The 18964-nt window shown below is 48.9% G+C and overlaps 1 protein-coding gene across 1 annotated transcript in view; it reads right to left on the bottom strand.

The window, feature by feature from the left end:
• Positions 1 to 1494: 1494 nt before the first annotated feature.
• CCDC63 (coiled-coil domain containing 63) overlaps positions 1495 to 18964 on the bottom strand; it is a 29195-nt gene continuing 11725 nt past the window's right edge. Inside the window, exons 6-12 of the mRNA XM_081868472.1 lie at positions 16372 to 16553; positions 15548 to 15729; positions 12428 to 12645; positions 9496 to 9570; positions 7780 to 7972; positions 4225 to 4422; positions 1495 to 1821 (exon numbers count right to left, since the gene is read on the bottom strand). Of these exons, the coding sequence (XP_081724598.1) occupies positions 1682 to 1821; positions 4225 to 4422; positions 7780 to 7972; positions 9496 to 9570; positions 12428 to 12645; positions 15548 to 15729; positions 16372 to 16553 (1188 nt within the window). The 3' untranslated portion in view covers positions 1495 to 1681. The remainder of the gene's footprint in view (positions 1822 to 4224; positions 4423 to 7779; positions 7973 to 9495; positions 9571 to 12427; positions 12646 to 15547; positions 15730 to 16371; positions 16554 to 18964) is intronic.

Raw genomic sequence — 18964 nt, 5'->3', positions numbered from 1 at the left:
CTTCCATTGCGGTAAATGAGAAATGGGTAGGGATGTAGTTTATGGGAGGAGCTCAGATTGATAGAATTGAGGCAGCAAGTGGTTGGTGGAGTCAGGCAGGAAGTAGAGACAGGAGACCTGTGTTCCTCTAGATGTGGTTTGACTACCACTCCCATCATGCCTGACCATTCACCCCATTGGCCTGAACTGTTGGGAGTTGGGGTCCACCAACATTTGGAGGGCCACAGGTTCCATGACTCTGCCTAAGGTTACCTGTACATTTCCTGAAATATACTCATACTCAGAGTCAAGTGTGGATTTCATGCTCTTTATTCAGCTCATAGTGGTGAGGAGGAATGGAAGTTCCCCCAGAATGTCTGCTTTATATACATTATTTACACAATGGGCCCCACGTGATTGGCTAATTCTGGGGTTCTCCTGTAGGCCAATCAGGTTGCGGATTCACTTCCACCTGGAGCTGGATTGGGTGCTGCATTCTGGATCCTATTGTTCTAGGACCAATCAGACTGCTGCATTCTGAATCCTATTGTTCTAGGACCAATCAGACTGCTGCATTCTGGATCCTATTGTTCTAGGACCAATCAGGCTGCTGCATTTTGGATCCTATTTAACTCAGTACATTTCCCCTCTGAGTGCTGCCAGGATCTTCCCATTGGCTAGCCCAGCCCCATCCTGGTCCTCCTAGCTTTACTACTGCCATTGGAAGAAACAAAGAGATGCTCGGATAGATCCCTGGGTTTTCCCTGGCTAATGGACCCAGCCAATCTCCTGGCTGTGCAAAAGCCAAGCATTAAAAAGAAAAATCAATATGCCTTGCAGGCACATCAAGGTCAAGGTGGACAGCTCTGTTCACATATTTCTAGAGGGGAAAACTCCCCCTCCTCTCCAGGGGTTGAGTTCAGTCAAATGTATGGCAGCACATCTCTCTCAAAGCAGACTTTGTGTAAAGGGTTTTTTAAAAAGCTTTAAAGAAATATGTGGGTGCATGTATGGTTCTGCTCCTATGCTGCAAACAGGAGCAGACAGATGCTCACCACCATACTCAGCCAGCAGATGGAGAGAAATATTTGATAGTAAAAGTAAAGGTAAAGGGGACCCCTGACCATTAGGTCCAGTCGTGGCCGTCTCTGGGGTTGCGGCCCTCATCTCGCTTTATTGGCTGAGGGAGCCAGCGTACTGCTTCCGGGTCATGTGGCCAGCATGACTAAGCTGCTTCTGGCGAACCAGAGCAGCGCACAGAAACACTGCTTACCTTCCCGCCAGAGCGGTTCCTATTTATCTACTTGCACTTTGATGTGCTTTCGAACTGCTAGGTTGGCAGGAGCAGGGACCGAGCAACAGGAGCTCACTCTGTCATGGGGATTCAAACCACCGACCTTCTGATCAGCAAGTCCTAGGCTCTGTGGTTTAACCCACAGCGCCACCCACGTCCCAATAGTAAAAATAAAACATTGCAAAGGTTAGAAAATTGCAGAAACTGTAGAAATGCAAAAGTCAAATTGTGTCCTTTATTAATAACCTTTTATGTTTACAAAAGAGAGCCCATTTTGGTACTTCATCCCATTTTGTATTTTTTAAAATATAAATATATATATATATATATATACACACAGACATACATAGTCTATGACTGGGCTGAGAATCCCTGGGCTTCCTGGCCGGAGTGCCTGCCTGCCTCCTCTTAGGGTATGGTGGAATACTTCTTCTTTTCTCGGCTGGTCTCCATTCTCTCCACCGAGGTTTTAATCGATTTCATCTTCTCCCTCTCCAGGCTCTCCAGGATCATGGCCCGCAGGGTGCTGTGGTCCAGAGGACCCTCCACTGTTGGGAAATTCAAGGGGTTGCAGCTTAGAGGTGGAATCCGCAACATTAGCCTTGGTTTTTAATCACAGCTTGCAACAAAACAGAATTTGAGCCTGGCCCAGGATCAAGCGTGCTTCAGATGACCAGTAAGACCCCCTCGTCCCCTTGCTCAGCTTGTCATAAACTTGGGTCTTCCTTGGAAAAGATCAGAAAATGATCTGCTGGTTGGCCAACCTCTCAGTTGCATTTCAGTTCCCCCTTTGCTAAACAAGACTGGTGGCAGTGGAGGCCAGCTGGCAGCAGGAAATGCTCTGGTGTTCAGAAGCATCATTCCCTGTCCATGGAGACTATCCCTTCCTCACCAGACTCTGGAAGGCTTCTGGAAGGCTGTGGGATGCCACACGAGCCTCCCAGAGAGCCAGTGTGGTATAGTGGTTGAGAGCAGTGGACTTGTAATCTGGGGAACCGGGTTCGTGTCTTCACTCCTCCACATGCAGCTGCTGGGTGACCTTGGGCCAGTCACACTTCTTTGAAGTCTCTCAGCCCCACTCACCTCACAGAGTGTTTGTTGTGGGGGAGGAAGGGAAAGGAGATTGTTAGCCGCTTTGAGACTCCTGAAGGGGAGTGAAAGGCGGGATATCAAATCCAAACTCTTCTTCTTCTTCCCAGAGCCCAGTAAACAAAATGGAGGGCTTGAAAACTCTTTCAGTAATGGGAAACCCCCGCAAAGAAAGAGCTTTTTAAGCTCCTTGCTCACAGGGTTCTGGGACGGTCACGTGAGATCTTGGATGGCCCCTTCCCACTGTCCATTCTCCCCTACCCGGTTCTGCATTTGTTTGCTTGGTTGCGCTGGCCGATGATCCCCAGTGGGCTAGGGACGAAGGTGAAAGCTTTTTCCTAGTTCTACTGGATCTCTTAGTGGCCTTTGATACCATCAACCATAACATACTTCTGGACCATCTAGAGGAGCTGGGAGCTGGAAGTGGTTCCACTCCTTCCTCCTGGGCCATGTCCAGAAAGTGGTGATGGAGGATGAATGTTTAGAACCCTGGGCCCTCACTTGTGGGGTGTCTCAGGGTTCCGTCCTCTCCCCCATGCTTTTTAACATCTATATGAAGCCACTGGGAGAGATCATCAGGAGGGTTAGGCTGGATGTTCATCAGTATGCGGATGATACCCAGCCCTACCTCTCTTTCAAATCAGAATCAGTGAAGGTGGTGAAGGCCCTGTGTGAGTGTCTGGAGGCAGTTGGAAGATGGATGGCGGCTAACAGATTGAGGTTGAATCCGGACAAGACAGAAGTACTGTTTTGGGGGGACAGGAGGAAGGCGAGTGTGGAGGACTCCCTGGTCCTGAATAGGGCAACTGTGCCCCTGAAGGACCAGGTGCACAGCCTGAGAGTCATTTTGGACTCACAGCTGTCCATGGAAGTGCAGGTTAATTCTGTATCCAGGGCAGCTGTTTACCAGCTCCATCTGGTACGCAGGCTAAGACTCTACCTGCCCGCAGACTGTCTCGCCAGAGTGGTGCATGCTCTAGTTATCTCCTGCTTGGACTACTGCAATGTGCTCTATGTCGGGCTACCTTTGAAGGTGACCCAGAAACTGCAACTAATCCAGAATGCGGCAGCGAGACTGATGACTGGGAGCGGCCCCCGAGACCATATAATCCAGTGCTGAAAGACCTACATTGGCTCCCAGTACGTTTTCCAAGCACAATTCAAAGTGTTGGTGCTGACCTTTAAAGCACTAAACAGCCTTGGCCCAGTATACCTGAAAGAGCGTCTCCACCCCCATTGTTCAGCCCGGACACTGAGATCCAGCTCCGAGGGCCTTCCGGCAGTTCCCTCCCTGCGAGAAGCAAGGTTGCAGGGAACCAGGCAGAGGGCCTTCTCGGTAGCGGCGCCCACTCTGTGGAACGCCCTCCCATCAGATGTCAAGGAAATAAACAACCACCTGACTTGTAGAAGACATCTGAAGGCAGCCCTGTTTAGGGAAGTTTTTAATGTTTGATTCTATTTTAAATATTCTGTTGGGAGCCAGCCAGATGGGTGGGGTATAAATAAAAAAATATTATTATTATTATTATTATTGTTTGTTTTCCCACCTACCACCCCCTGCAGAGCTGCAATTGTGCAAGTAAATCACATGTAAGCTGAGGGCAGAGTCGTAGCTATGGGGGACCTAGCCAGGTTTTTTGCCCCAGGTGAAGCCTCCAGAGGGGCACCAGTGAGACTGCCAGCCTCTGTATGTGTGTGTGTGTTACAGAAATGCATGGGGTGGTGTTGGTACCAAATTGGGTCTTTGACCCACATGAAATAAAGCCTCGTTTCACCCCTAGCTGCAGACCTGCTGCATATATTGAGAGCATCTAGAAACATTTTGCCTCACTGTCCTTTGCATCAGAGCCACAGTTACTTACAGGGCTCCAGCGTCTCTGCGAAGGGATCGACACTGAGAGAAGGTGGTGCAATCTTAATGGTCTCCAGTTTCTTCAGGAAGGCGGAGCCGCCCAAAAAGGGGTTCAGCATGGGGACCGAGTCCAGCTCCCCCTCCAGCTCCTTGTAACGTAGGAAAGATTCGATCAGCAAGAGGTCGTTGCTTTTCTTCTCCACGATGCCTGCAGGGAGGAGACAAGTGGTGTACTTCAGGAGGAGTGGCGTATTGGCTGGAGGTCGCCAGGGGTCAAAGAACCCTTGCTGTTTCTGTGGGAATGTTCAGGGTGGCAGGAGAGGATATACTGTTTATTAATATCCCTCCTAACTTGCGCTAGCAAGTTCCTTTATGTAGCAGAGTTACATTCCCCCTTTTCAGATGCACAGCAGATAACTGGTTGCAGGCTCGTGTGAGCCTCTCACTATTATACAATTCAACCTATCTCAGATTAAATTGTACATTCCTGGTAAGCTCCCTTGAATCCCTCTTAAAAGAAAAAAGACACGGCAATCTTATTCAAAGTCAACAAAAGACGTTTACTTACATCAGTTCACAGTTGGATCCCTGAAGGCAGACTTAGTTACAAATATGTACATGTGGATCTACCCCATATGGGGGAATAATCCCAGTGTTTCTGCTAGCTGAGAGCTAGCAGAGCAGTCCTAGCTAGAAGCTGGTCAAAATAAGAAGGAAGTCAAAAAGAGAGAGGTGTGCTGCGTGACTCGTCCTTTTGTCACCTGGGCAGGTTAGGTCACACCCACCTTCTATCACATGCAAAAGGAAGGATGCTCCAGCCAGGAAGTTTCGACTGGCTGAACCAAATATTCCCTCGCATGTCTTCTCTAGCATTACAAGGAATGTTGTACTTGACTGCCGCTCATGGATCACATCCCACAGTTTCCACAGTCACCAGTGTCCTGGAGCTACTGAATCTGCATGCAAGAGGTCTTTTTAACCACTGTCTTTCCCAAAGCTAAGCATGTAGGAGCACTGAAAATCACAAGGTGCTTCAGTTTCAAAGAGAATGGCATGCAAGCTCTGTTTTGTACAATGGGACTTCACAGAAAACGCAGCTTAAGTTGCCCGCGCCCGTGCACAGGGAAAAGTAGTTCGAGCTGAAAGGCGACACAAGCAGATCTGCATTGCTTCTTGTAATTGCTTCTTGCAATGCATCCACTATTATGATTGGACCGTATTGGCCCAAATATAAGCCGCACCCGAATACAAGCAGCACCTTTAAAATTGATGGGGGCGGGGGAGAATAAAAAATAAAAAATACCCCAATATAAGTTGCTCCCTTCCTCGCTGCTCCTGGCTGCATACCATAAGGTCACAAATATAAGCCGTACTTTAACTTTTCGCAGTCGGAATTTGGGGAAACGCTGAGGCCAATGTGGCAATTGTAAGATTACTTAACACGCATTGCATGCACACAAAAGCTCATACCAATAACTAACTTAGTTAGTCTCTAAGGTGCTACTGGTAGGAATTTTTTTGTTATTTTATTTATTTTGTTTTGTTTCGACTACGGCAGACGAACACGGCTACCTACCTGTAACGCATTTAACTTAACACACATTTAACTTGTGCCATTCTAACCATACATGGTTGAAGGCTGCTTGAAGGGCTGAAATCCCACAAATTAAATGCAAGCAAGGCAGAGAGCTTAAACGCTCTTTTTGGGATGGGTTTCCTGGTCCATAAAAACCTTTTAAGCTCTCCACCTTTCTTGGGAAGCAAGGCCCTCTCCAAGCACCAGGTCTGGGATATTCCCAACAGCCCTGCAAGATTTTGCAAGAGCATCCTGGGCCCTCCAGAAACAGAATGCAGAGAGCTTCTTGCTCCCCACGAAGGCAGAGAGCTTCAAACATCTTGCTAAACTAAAACTCCCATCATTTCTAGCTGTGATGGCCTGGGAATCCGATTCAGAGGCTGAACCGGAGGAATCCCAGCCTGCACAGGAGTCCCCGCCTCCAGGGCCAGCTGAGCTGGGGCAGGGCCTTGGATCTGAAGTGCCTGCACCTGTGCCGGATCCTCAGGAGCAGGCACCAGGTGATTCCACTCTAGCTCCAGAGGTGATCGAGGACACAGTGCCTACAGGTGCGCCTCTCCCGGCTCTGTCAGGGGAAAGTGAGTCTCCCCCTGGGTCCAGTAACTCCCCAGCCTCTCTTGAACTGTAGAGGCTCAGGGCAGAGAGGCGGAGGGAACTGGTTTCTCCCAGGAGGAGTGCTCGCCTTAAGGCCAGGGGAGGCGGGGCTCCTGGGGGCCGGGGCCGCCCCTGGCCTCAGAGAAGATAAAGGCCAGTCAGCCCAGTCCCAGGTTGCAGGAGCAACGTCATTGAGTACCTGTTCCTGCCCGGACCCAGACCTGACTCTCCAGTGCTCCTGTCCCCGCCCGGCTTCCTGCTTCGGACCTCGCACCGCTCCTTCTGAACTGTTTCCAGGCTAGTGACCCAGGACCGGACTTTGACTACGCCAACGGTAACCTTCCCCCGGGACCAGCACACTAGCAACCAGCCATGCTGCCTGCTGGAGCTACTGGGCAATGGATTCCAGCAACGTGGGTTGTTCTTGCCCAATGGAGATTTGCAGGGATATGGCCATAGCTCAGTGGCAGAGTGCCTCCCTTGCAGGCAGACGGTCCCAGGTTCAAATCCTAGTGGCATCTCCAGGGAAAGATCCTGTGCCTGAAACCCTGCAGAGGTGTTGCCAGCCCCGTGATGCTTTTTGGTGTCTGGTGTGCATCTGGGTCCATTGCAGAAGTAACCCAAGAGATGGGCCCAGTCTAGGGCCCCGTCTGGATATGGTCTGGATATAGTCTAAATATGGTCTGAAGCTCAACATCAAAAAAACGAAGATCATGACCACTGGGCCCATCACCTCAGGGCAAATAGAAGGGGAAGAAATGGAGGCAGTGAGAGGTTTTACTTTCTTGGGCTCCATGATCACTGCAGATGGTGACAGCAGTCACGAAATTAAAAGACTACTTCTTGGGAGAAAAGCAATGACAAACCTAGACAGAATCTTAAAGAGCAGAGATATCACCTTGCCAACAAAGGTCTGTATAGTTAAAGCTATGGTTTTCCCAGTAGTGATGTATGGAAGTGAGAGCTGGACCATAAAGAAGGCTGATCGCCGAAGAATGGATGCTTTTGAATTCTGGTGCTGGAGGAGACTCTTGAGAGTCCCATGGACTGCAAGAAGACGAAACCTCTCCATTCTGAAGGAAATCAGCCCTGAGTGCTCACTGGAAGGACAGATCCTGAAGCTGAGGCTCCAATACTCACCTTATGAGAAGAGAAGACTCCCTGGAAAAGACCCTGATGTTGGGAAAGATGGAGGGCACAAGGAGAAGGGGACGACAGAGGACGAGATGGTTGGACAGTGTTCTCAAAGCTACCAGCATGAGTTTGACCAAACTGCGGGAGGCAGTGGAAGACAGGAGTGCCTGGCATGCTCTGGTCCAGGGGGTCACGAAGAGTCGGACACGACTAAACGACTAAACAACAACACAACAACAACAACAGGGCCCCGTCACTCACTGAAATACTGCATCAGGTTCTGATCTGTGATCTCCCCCGTCTCGCCCAGGTGCTCCCTGATCTTGGTGGCATCGCAGCCTGTTTCCTTGAAGAGGAAGTCCACCGCCTGCTTCAGCTGGTCCAGTATCTTGCTGTTCTCTTTCAGCTTGTACTCGTACAGGTTGGCATCTTCCGTGGTCTTCTGCAGCTTATCCTGCGGACCAAAGGAGAGGTGGTCAGGTGAAATATACTCAGAGACGAGAGTGGATTTCATGCTCTTTATTCAGCTCATAGTGGTGAGGAGGAATGGAAGTTCCCCCAGAATGTCTGCTTTATATACATTATTTACACAATGGGCCCCACGTGATTGGCTAATTCCGGGATTCACCTGTAGGCCAATCAGGTTGCGGATTCACTTCCACCTGGAGCTGGATTGGGTGGCTCCTGTGGACCAATCAGACTGCTGCATCCTGGACCCTATTGTTCTAGGACCAATCAGACTGCTGCCTTTTAGAACCTATTCAACTCAGTACATAACGTCATGGCTATTGGGATACTGCCGTGGAGACAGGGGCATTAGGCAGGCCCCCAGCTGGCTCCAACCACTGGCCGGCAGCTGGACGATCACCGGTCTCCCTTGGAACAGCATCAATCAGCGACACAAGCCTCAGATACGTTTAAAGACCCGTGCACGCTCTATCAGCAGAATGTGTAAATCTTCTCACAGCAGAAGAGGCGGACAGAGCCATGTGTAAGCAGTATATTGCAGCATTTTATTCAGCAGCAGGAACAAAGGAAAAACATGTCTACTTCCCTTTGTGTCTAGCAAAACAGCAGCAATACAAAAGCTATATACAAACGGAAGTTCCTAGACTGTGCTGGAAGTAAACAGGCATGTGACAACAACAGTCAAGCCTGTTCCCTTTTAAGGTTGAGCTCCCGTTGTTCGGTCGCTGCTCCTGCCAACCAGCAGTTCGAAAGCACGTCAAGTGCAAGTAGATAAATAGGTACCACTCCGGTGGGAAGGTAAACAGCGTTTCCATGCGCTGCTCTGGTTCTCCAGAAGCGGCTTAGTCATGCTGGCTACATGACCCGGAAGCTGTCTGCGGACAAACGCCGGCTCCGTCGGCCTATTAGAGCGAGATGAGCGCACAACCCCAGAGTCGTCCGCAACTGGACCTAACGGTCAGGGGTAAAGGTAAAGGGACCCCGACCATTAGGTCCAGTCGTGGCCGACTCTGGGGTTGCAGCGCTCATCTCGCTTTATTGGCCAAGGGAGCCGGCATACAGCTTCAGTGTTATGTGGCCAGCATGACAAAGCCGCTTCTGGCAAACCAGAGCAGCGCACGGAAATGCCGTTTACCTTCCCGCCAGAGCGGTACCTACTTATCTACTTGTACTTTGACGTGCTTTCGAACTGCTAGGTTGGCAGGAGCAGGGACCGAGCGACGGGAGCTCACCCCATCGCGGGGATTCGAACTGCCGACTTTCTGATCAGCAAGTCCTAGGTTCTGTGGTTTAACCCACAGCGCAGCTATAGCTTGTTTAGCTTATATGTAAATCTGGCACTGTCTGCGTTGACTGACAGCAGCTCTCAACCCCTCTCGGGAGATGCCACTGGGCATTGAACCCGGGACACGCTGCCTCTGAGCTATGGGACTCGAAAGTCCCAAACGTTGCAGCCTTTCCCCACAGCGACGGGACCCCCCAGGTCAGCCCCACATGTGCCCCATTTACCTCCACTTCTTTCATGTTGCCGTGAACGATGTCTTCCGCCTTCTTGTGCTCGGATTTCAGCTTGCTGATTTCATTCTACAGAACACAGAAGTGCACAAAGGGGCTCAGGCTGAGAGTGGGGAACCTTTCCCACCAAAATTGCAAGGGCCATATTTTCTCATTGCTGAGTTTCCGGGAGCCCACATGCAGCTGGTGGGCGGGGCCAGGGGCAAAAGTGGGTGGAGCAACATATGTAGCTCCTCCCTTTATTCTGTGGGTGTCGCTCCAGCTGTGCTGGATTTCCAGAAGTAGGGTGGAATCTAGGCACATATTAAAAAAAAAGTGAAAGTGCTTTTTTAAAGAAACGTTTTGAAAAATATATTGAATTTGCCACAGCTCACCATCGCCATCTAGTGTCACATTTGTATAATGCACCTTACAGCACACTTTGTCTGAAAGATCACATAAAATGTGAAAATTAATAGGTAAAGAAAAGTTGGAATTATGTGCCACCCGAGTGCAATGCTAGCCTTGAAAGAAGAAACCTTCTGTTGCCAATAGATATCCACTTAAGCACGCAGGGGCACCAAAGAGTTGGTGTCCCCTGCCTAGGCTGTACAGTGGTGCCTCGCAAGACGAAATTAATCCGTTCCATGAGGCTCTTCGTATAGCGGTTTTTTTGTCTTGCGAAGCAAGCCCATTGACAGCTTAGCGGATTAGCGCTATTAGCGGTTTAGCGGCTTTTAGCGGATCAGCTGATAAGCGGCTTATCAGCGGATCAGCTGATAAGTGGCTTAGCAGCTTAGGAAAAGGGGGGGGGAAGGGGGAAAAAACCCACAGGAACTCGCAACAGACATTTCGTCTTGCGAAGCAAGCCTATAGGGAAATTCGTTTTGTGAAGCGCCTCCAAAACTGAAAACCCTTTCGTCTAGTGGGTTTTCCGTCTTGCGAGGCGTTCGTCTTGTGGGGCACCACGGTATAATTATTAAGGACTGTAGGTCCATTAATTTCCATGGGTATTGATGATAATATAGCATAGCTAGTGATTAATCAGAGTAAAATATTTTACTCCTTTGCATGCTTATAGTTTTTATTTATTTGTTGTTGTTGTTTTCGCTTTCATCCTTTGCATGAATATGTATAAGCAAATGGAAATAACAAGATAAAATATTTTAATGGATGGATTAATCAGAGAATTTTGTTTTTGTTCCTGTAGCTGTCGATGTTGCAGGCTCTTTTTTAAAAGGAATCTGGTACACATTCCAGGATTCATGGGTGGGTGTTGGTGAAAGCATTTTGAGAGCGTACATCAAGTGGTTTGGTCCAACTCATAGCTGTCAACTTTTTCCTTTTCTTGAGAGGAATCCTAATCGGAATAAGGGAATTTCCCTTTAAAAAAGGGAAACATTGACAGCTATGGTCCAACTCCCAACCAAAAGAGTAGTTGGTGTGATAGAGAGGTTTAGCCATCTTGTAGTCCCTTCATTGGCTACATGGTGGCAGCAATGAGTCAGTTTTAGCTCCTGAAATGTTTCTCTCACGCACATTCTTTATTTTATTATTATTGCAACTGATTTCTTAATCACCTCCCAAGCCACCATCTCAAGGCAATTTACACATAAAATAGTTTAAAACACTTAAAAACACACACAAAAGTACGTTTAAAACAGTGTTTCCCAAATTTAGGTCTCCAGGTGTTTTTAAGACTACAACTCCCATCATCCCTGACCTGCTTCCTAGGGATGATAGGAGTTGTAGTCCGAAAAAAAGCTGGCGACCCAAGTCTGGGAAACACTGGCTTAAAGCAAAACGAAAACCCTAACAAGTAGAGACTTGTAGACCCTCTTATCTAGCTGGGAAAACCTGTTAGAACAAAAATGTCCTTGAACTGCTTCTGGGAAGTACAGTGGACGCTCGGTTTGCGAACGTGATCCGGGCAGGAGGCACATTCGCAACCCGCAGTGCCGTGTCTGCGCACACGCAGGTTGCCATTTGGCGCTTCTGCGCATGTGCAAAGCGCAATTTAGCATGCGTGACTGCCAGAACCCGGAAGTAACCTGTTACAGTACTTCCGGGTTTCGGTGCGTCCGGAAAAAAAAAAACCTGAAGTGTCTGTAACCCGAGGTATGCCTGTACAAGGATGGTGACTGGGAGCAGCTGCCGGGACCACATAACACTGGTCCTGAGAGATCTGCATTGGCTCCCAGTACGTTTCCGAGCACAATTCAAAGTGTTGGTGCTGACCTTGAAAGCCCTAAACGGCCTCGGTCCTGTATACCTGAAGGAGCGTCTCCACCCTCATCGTTCAGCCGGACACTGAAATCCAGCGCCGAGGGCCTTCTGGCGGTTCCCTCATTGCGAGAAGTGAGGTTACAGGGAACCAGTCAGAGGGCCTTTTCGGTAGTGGCGCCCGCCCTGTGGAACGCCCTCCCTTCAGATGTGAAGGAAATAAGCAGCTATCTTCTTTGTAAAAGACATCTGAAGGCAGCCCTGTTTAGGGAAGTTTTTAATATTTAATGCTGTATTGTTTTTAACAAACTCAGCCAGATGGGCAGGGTATAAATAAATTATTATTATTATTATTATTATTATTATTATTATTATTATTAAGCAACCTGGTTCTGAGCTGCGCAGGGCCTTAGATGGCAGTACCAGCACCTTGACTGTGGCCTGGTAGCAAACTGGCAGCCAGTGCCAAATCCCCCATGCTGGTGGGTGTTTGACTGCCATGTTCTGCGCCAGCTGCAGCCTCCATACCAAGCCAAGGGCATTGCAGCACTGTGTGGTCGCCAGGGCATGGACAGCTGTGGCCAAGCTGTTCATGATTGCTCGATCAAAACACAGCCCACTTGCAGCACAATCAGCAGCCCAGAGCCCAGCCTGGGGAGCCAGGGCCAGAAGACCAGGGACAAGTGAGGGGCGCAGGAAGGGGGGGGGAGGGCAGAGAGGAGACCTGGATGTCTTCGATCCTTTTCTGCAGCCTCTCCATGTCATTGTTCAGTTCGGTGACATAGCTGAAGTAGGCAAAGTTCTTCTCCTCCTTCTCAATGAAATCCTCCACCAGCAGGTCAATGTCCCCGTTTTCCGTCAGCTTCAGCAGTCGCATGTAGGCAACCTCGTAACTCTCAAAGCTCTCCCCCTTGGTCTTGGCTCGCTTCTTGGCCTTGAGAGCTGGAAGGGATTCAAGGGGGAGGGTTCATAAAATTGTCTCTTGCCACCTCAGTCTCCGAGGGGTGCAAGGCTCCAGGGGGTTCCAGGCACTTACCCAGGGTTCTGCCAGGAGTCCAGGATCCCAGGTTGATAACACAGTAAGCGTAGATAATTAAAAAGGAGGATTTATTGCCAAGACATAAAAAATAACTCTGGACGGCTCTAACAAAGCCTCTGGCATCATTACTCAAGATGACCCTTCTGAAGATTTCTTCCGGGATCTACAGAAGATATTGAACTTACGACTCTCACGTCTCTTGCTTTGCTTCCTGTCTAGCAGCCCTCCCATTCACCGACTCTTTGGACTGAGTGGATCAGGTCCACCCTCTCCCTGGTCTGAGAGGCTGCCTCTGAGACTCTTTGTGCCTTTTTGTGCTTCCTACGAGCTTTGGCTGTGTTCTAGCCTGCTCTCAGCTACTGCCTTATCAGCTCACCCATCAAGGTCAGGAAAAGCAGCAGTCTGCCGCTGCCAGCTCTCCCCTGCCGAACATCTAAGTCTCCCTGTTCCTGGCTGCTTTCTGCAGTTGGCTGCAAACCTTCACTGGGAGCTGGCTCATTCCTGGCAGGTTCGTGTTTCCTTGCAGAATGTGGGACAGCAGAGACTATGGGGATATATGGTTTATTTACACGTATATACAACCTGAGCCTAAGATAGAGGAGTTCATAGCATTAACACCCCAAGAAGGTCTTGCTTCTCCCATAGCCACAGTCCTGGATTTAAACAGAAATCAAGCATGGCTCTCACTCTCTGGCTTCTGCCTTTTCTGGCTCAGATCACACAGACTCTTGGTCTTCGTCTTTCTCACCACCAGGCAGGTGAAGGAGGGGACCCACCCATTTGCCCTCCGGCACAAAGCTACTTCCTTCGTTATACAAAGGACCATGCTTAGGTGGTTCTTATGCCCTTTGCCTGGCTAACTCAACAGCGGAATCCTCCATTCGATTTCAACCCTTGTTGAATCCAGGACCCCAAGAATTGCAGGAGACTCGGGCCTCAAGCCGGTTAACTCACTCCCACGGACTCACAACACTCATGAAAAAACATCACTGCAGGATCACATTCACCAAGTGCTATACCAGCTGCACTGGCTCCTGGTGGAGTACAGGATCAGGTTTAAGGTCATGGTTTTAACTTTTAAAGCCTTATATGTCCTAGGTCCCTTGTACCTACGGGACCACCTCTCCTGGTATGTCCCACAGAGGATCTTACGGTCTTCAAACAAAAACATCTTGAAGGTCCTGGGCCACAGGGAGGTTAGGCTGGCCTCAACCAGAGACAGGGCTTTTTCGGCTGTGGCTCCGATCTGGTGGAACGCTCTGTCATATCACAAGAGACTAGGGCCCTGCGGGACTTGACAACTTTCCGCAGGGCCTGCAAGACAGAGCTGTTCCACCAGGCCTTTGGCCAAGGCACAGTGTGACCCCCCTCCTTCGGTAATCCTCACAGAACTCTAGCCCAATGGTTGCCATCAATTTGATTTGAACTGATTTTATAATGAATTGATTTTAGAATGCTGTATTATTTTACTGTTGTTGGCCGCCCTGAGCCCAGCTTCGGCTGGGGAGGGCAGGATATACCATATTTTTTGCTCTATGACTCACTTTTTCCCTCCTAAAAAGTAAAGGGAAATGTGTGTGCGTCTTATGGAGCGAATGCAGGCTGCACAGCTATCCCAGAAGCCAGAACAGCAAGAGGGATTGCTGCTTTCACTGCGCAGTGATCCCTCTTGCTGTTCTGGCTTCTGAGATTCAGATTTTTTTTTTCTTGTTTTCCTCCTCCCAAAACTAGGTGTATCTTGTGGTCTAGTGTGTCTTATAGAGCAAAAAATACGGTAAATAATTTTTTATTATTATCATCAATTGCTCAACCCACTAAAAGGCAGCCATTAAAGAGCTGAAATTTAAAGCCATGGAAGCTGTGGTGTCAAGCAACCAAACAGGCCGGGATATGAGCCAGTTTCATGACTGCACCGTGACTGAATACCACCCACAGGATCCGTCCTCTCGCTTTCAGCAGCAAGTGTGTTCTGCTTCACACATTCAGGGGCCCAGAGGCTGAGCAACTGGCTAAAAGCAGACCCTAACAGCAGAAACTTTAAAATCTATTCTTTTCATAAATACAGGAGTGTCTTCAGCAAGCCTTTAAATCATAACTTTAAAGCATAAATTCAAAGCATATTGTTGTAAGAATTCAAAAGTCCCAAATATAAAACAAATGTTTATAAATGTACAAGGCAAACACACACACAAGTATATAAACCACGTGTCTGAAATAGCACAGGAGAGCAATCCTGAAGCCATTTTGACTCTCCTAAATAGACCTCAATATATTTATCTGCAAGGAGGGAGGAAATGGGGAAAACCTTCCCTTTGTCTTTTTGCTTACAAATCTTGTCTGAAGGTCGTATTTGTGTAAGGTGAGCCCATGACCTGGATTCAGGAACTAAAAGTATTAACCATCACAAAAGAATGGCCAGGCTGCCCAGGTAAAGCAATCAGTGACCATTAACAGGTATCCTGGCAAATAGGATTTCTGTTGTAGACCGCCTCCTTCTGTGATGTATGTGTGATGTTTTTTGGGGTGGTCTTGAGCTACAGGGTGGGCAATTTCAGAAGTCTTTAGAAGGGCTTGCACACCATTGTTCTGGGTTCCTCCTCCCTCCTGCGTGTAGTGAGCGAGCACCCTGTTGCAACAGATCAATAAAGATCAGGCTTACTAGCTGCTTTGCTACTCAATATTCTCTGGTTGGCCTCTGTTATTTTCTCCTACCAATAGGGAACCTACGTAAGGACTCCATATGGGCTCTTGGATACCCCATAAGGGGAAAAAAGGCAGATTTTTGTTTACAACAATGCGTGGTACCTTCTTCCTTTTTGGCCTGCTCCTCAAATTCTGAGCGGTCCACCAACTTGATGAGCATGAAAGCCTTCAGCTTGGTCTCGTGGTTGTAGATCCGCTCCAGCTCCCGAAACTCAATGTTGAACTGCGCAATGTCCTTGCAGCGCCGCTCCTTCATCGCAGAGATCCTGGCAAGAGCCTCCACCCTAGAAGCGGGCAGAAGTGGTGGTGACGGGGAAATCATAGAATCACAAAGGGGTCCCCAAAGGTCATCTAGTCCAACCCCCTGCAATTCAGGAAAATGCATGTTCAGAAATAAGACAGGAACACAGGATGCTGCCTTTAACAGTCACACTACTGACCTATCTGGTTCAGTGCTGTCTACATTGACTGGTTTTTGAATTATGGTGCTGGAGAGTCCCATGGACTGCAAGAAGATCAGACCTCTCCATTCTGAAGGAAATCAGCCCTGAGTGCTCACTGAAAGGACAGATCCTGAAGCTGAGGCTCCAAGACTTTGGCCACCTCATGAGAAGAGAAGACTCCCTGGAAAAGACCCTGATATTGGGAAAGTTGGAGGGCACAAGGAGAAGGGGATGACAGAGGACGAGGTGGTTGGACAGTGTTCTCGAAGCTACCAGCTTGAGTTTGATCAAACTGTGGGAGGCAGTGAAAGACAGGAGTGCCTGGCGTGCTCTGGTCCATGGGGTCACGAAGAGGCAGACATGACTAAACGACTAAATAACAACAACAACTGGTAGCATCTCTACGGGGTTTCGGGTGGGGGGCGGGGCGGATCCCAGGATTTGAACCTGGCGGGATTTGAACCTGGGACCGGCTGCTCTCACCTTTGCTCATAGGCTTGCGTCGATTGCTCAATAGACAAGTCCATCGTCCTCCTCTGCTGCTCTAGCTGTTTGTGAAGCCGGGAGTAGATGGTATCGAAGACAGACTTCCGGCATTGGAGGTTCTCTATCTCCTCGCGGAGTTTGGCATTGGTAATCAGGATGGTGTCAAAATAAACCGTGACCTGGAAAGAGCAAAATGAGGAAGGGGTTGAATCCAGAAATACTGTTTTGGGGGGACAGGGTGTGTGTGTGTGTGGAGGACTCCCTGGTCCTGAATGGGGTAACTGTGCCCCTGAAGGACCAGGCACGCAGCCTGGGAGTCATTCTGGACTCACAGCTGTCCATGGAGGTGCAGGTCAATTCTGTGTCCAGGGCAGCTGTTTATCAGCTCCATCTGGTACGCAGGCTAAGACTCTACCTGTCCGCAGACTGTCTCGCCAGAGTAGTGCGTGCTCTGGTTATCTCTTGCTTGGACTACTGCAATGCTCTCTATGTGGGGCTACCTTTGAAGGTGACCCGGAAACTACAACTAATCCAGAATGCGGCAGCTAGACCGGTGACTGGGAGTGGTCGCCGGGACCATATAACACAGGTCTAGAAAGACCTACACTGACTTCCAGTATGTTTCCGAGCACAATTCAAAGTGTTGGTGCTGACCTTGAAAGCCCTAAAGGGCCTCTGTCCAGTATACCTGAAGGAGCGTCTCCACCTCCATCGTTCTGCCCGGACGCTGAGGTCCAGCGCCGAGGGCCTTCTGGCGGTTCCCTCACTGCAAGAAGCCAAGTTACAGGGAACCAGGCAGAGGGCCTTATCGGTAGTGGCACCCACCCTGCGGAACGCCCTCCCACCAGATGTCAAAGCAAAAAATAACTACCAGACTTTTAGAAGTCATCTGAAGGCAGCCCTGTTCAGGGAAGCTTTTAATGTTTAATAGGTTATTGTATTTTAGTGTTTTGTTGGAAGCTGCCCAGAGTTTGGGAAACCCAGCCAGATGGGTGGGGTATAAATAATAAAGCATTATTATTATTACTGTCCTAAACTGCAAAACCTTCTTCCTGCAAAGATTTGCTTAACCACCTCAGCATAAGTCTGTGCCGTCTAGAGGAATAGTCATGATTTTAGATCGGGTGTTGTTTTTTAATACGTTTACTTTGGCTGGAATTTGAGGGCACATCCCAGGAATATGTGGAGCAGAGGTAGCGAGAGTTGTGACCTGCAGAGAGGGAATGTGGCTTGGGGGGAGACATGAGGGCCAGAGAGGACCTTGGAGGGTCACATTTGGCCCCTGAGTCTGAGGTCCCCCATCCCTCCCACCCAGTTTTTCTCTCCAATCTCAGCATCCTGTGCCACTGAGACCTTCTGGGGATTCCCCCCCCCCTTAAAAATAAATAAATGGGTCCTTCTACAAAACGTGCGGTCCCCGCAAGTCTGCTGGTCCTTCCCTTGTGTGTGTGTGATGGCCTGGGATTCGGACTCGGATACTGAACCTGAGGAATCCCAGCCTGCACAGGATTCCCCGCCTCCAGAACCAGCTGAGCCGGGGCTGGGGCATGAGCCTGAAGGCTCCTCACCTGTGCTGGGTCCTCAGATGCAGGCATCAGCTGAGTCTGCTCTGGCTCCTGAGGTGATGGAGGACCCATTGCCTGCAGGTGCTCCACTCTCAGCCCCGTCAGGGGAAGCTGAGGTTGCCTCTGGGTCCCGTAACCCTCCAGCCTCTCCTGAGCTGCAGAAGCTCAGGGCAGAGAGGCGGAGGGAACTAAGTTCCCGCAGGAGGAGTGCTCACCTCCAGGCCAGGAGAGGCAAGTCACCAGAGGATCAGGGCCACCTTATGCCTCGGGGCAGATAAAAGCCAGCCAGCCCCAGTCCCAAGTTGCGGGAGCAACATTGTTGGTTGCCAGTTCCTGCCTGAACCCTGTCCTGCTTCCCGGCCAGAGCTCCTGACCCGCCCTGGCTCCCTGCTTGCAAGCCTGTTTCTTTCTTTTTTTTTTTTTAAATATCTTTATTAGACAGTTTTTCTTTATAAAAAAATACACATATCAAGAAGAAAATACACACACCAAAAAGCAAAAAGGAAAAAAGAAAAGAAACTTAAACAGACTTATACAAACTTGTACAAACAAACAGTACAAACAGTAGACCTCCATCCACTCGATTTAGGGTTATGTAATCTTGTATAGTTTCTGCAGTTATTCTAACAATAGCTCTAAACGTCGCAGGTATTAATTATCGTCTGCTGTTAAATTATTAATTCCCAGATTAGTCTCAATATAACTTAAAAATTTAGTCCATTCACCTTTTATTTTTGCCAAATTATGATGCCTAATTCTTTGTGTTAATCTCGCTAATTCTATGTATTGAAACAACCTCACCTGCCAGTCTCCAATCGTAGGTATATTAGGCGATTTCCATTTTTGCGCTATTAAAACCCTCGCCGCTGCTGTGGCATATTGGAAAAAAGTTTGGTCTGTGCTTTTTATCTCTTCTCCGATCATACCTAAAAGGAACGCCTCAGGTATTTTGGGGAAATTGTACTTCAAGATTTTCTTCAGCTCCTCATAAATTTGTCCCCAGAATTTCTTCACCACTTCACAAG

The sequence above is a fragment of the Podarcis erhardii genome, assembly GCF_964252035.2.
Source record: "Podarcis erhardii genome assembly, chromosome: 7".
Taxonomy (NCBI): domain Eukaryota; kingdom Metazoa; phylum Chordata; class Lepidosauria; order Squamata; family Lacertidae; genus Podarcis; species Podarcis erhardii.
The sequence above is the reverse complement of the archived record's forward strand: the minus strand, read 5'-3'. Positions and strand labels throughout refer to the sequence as shown.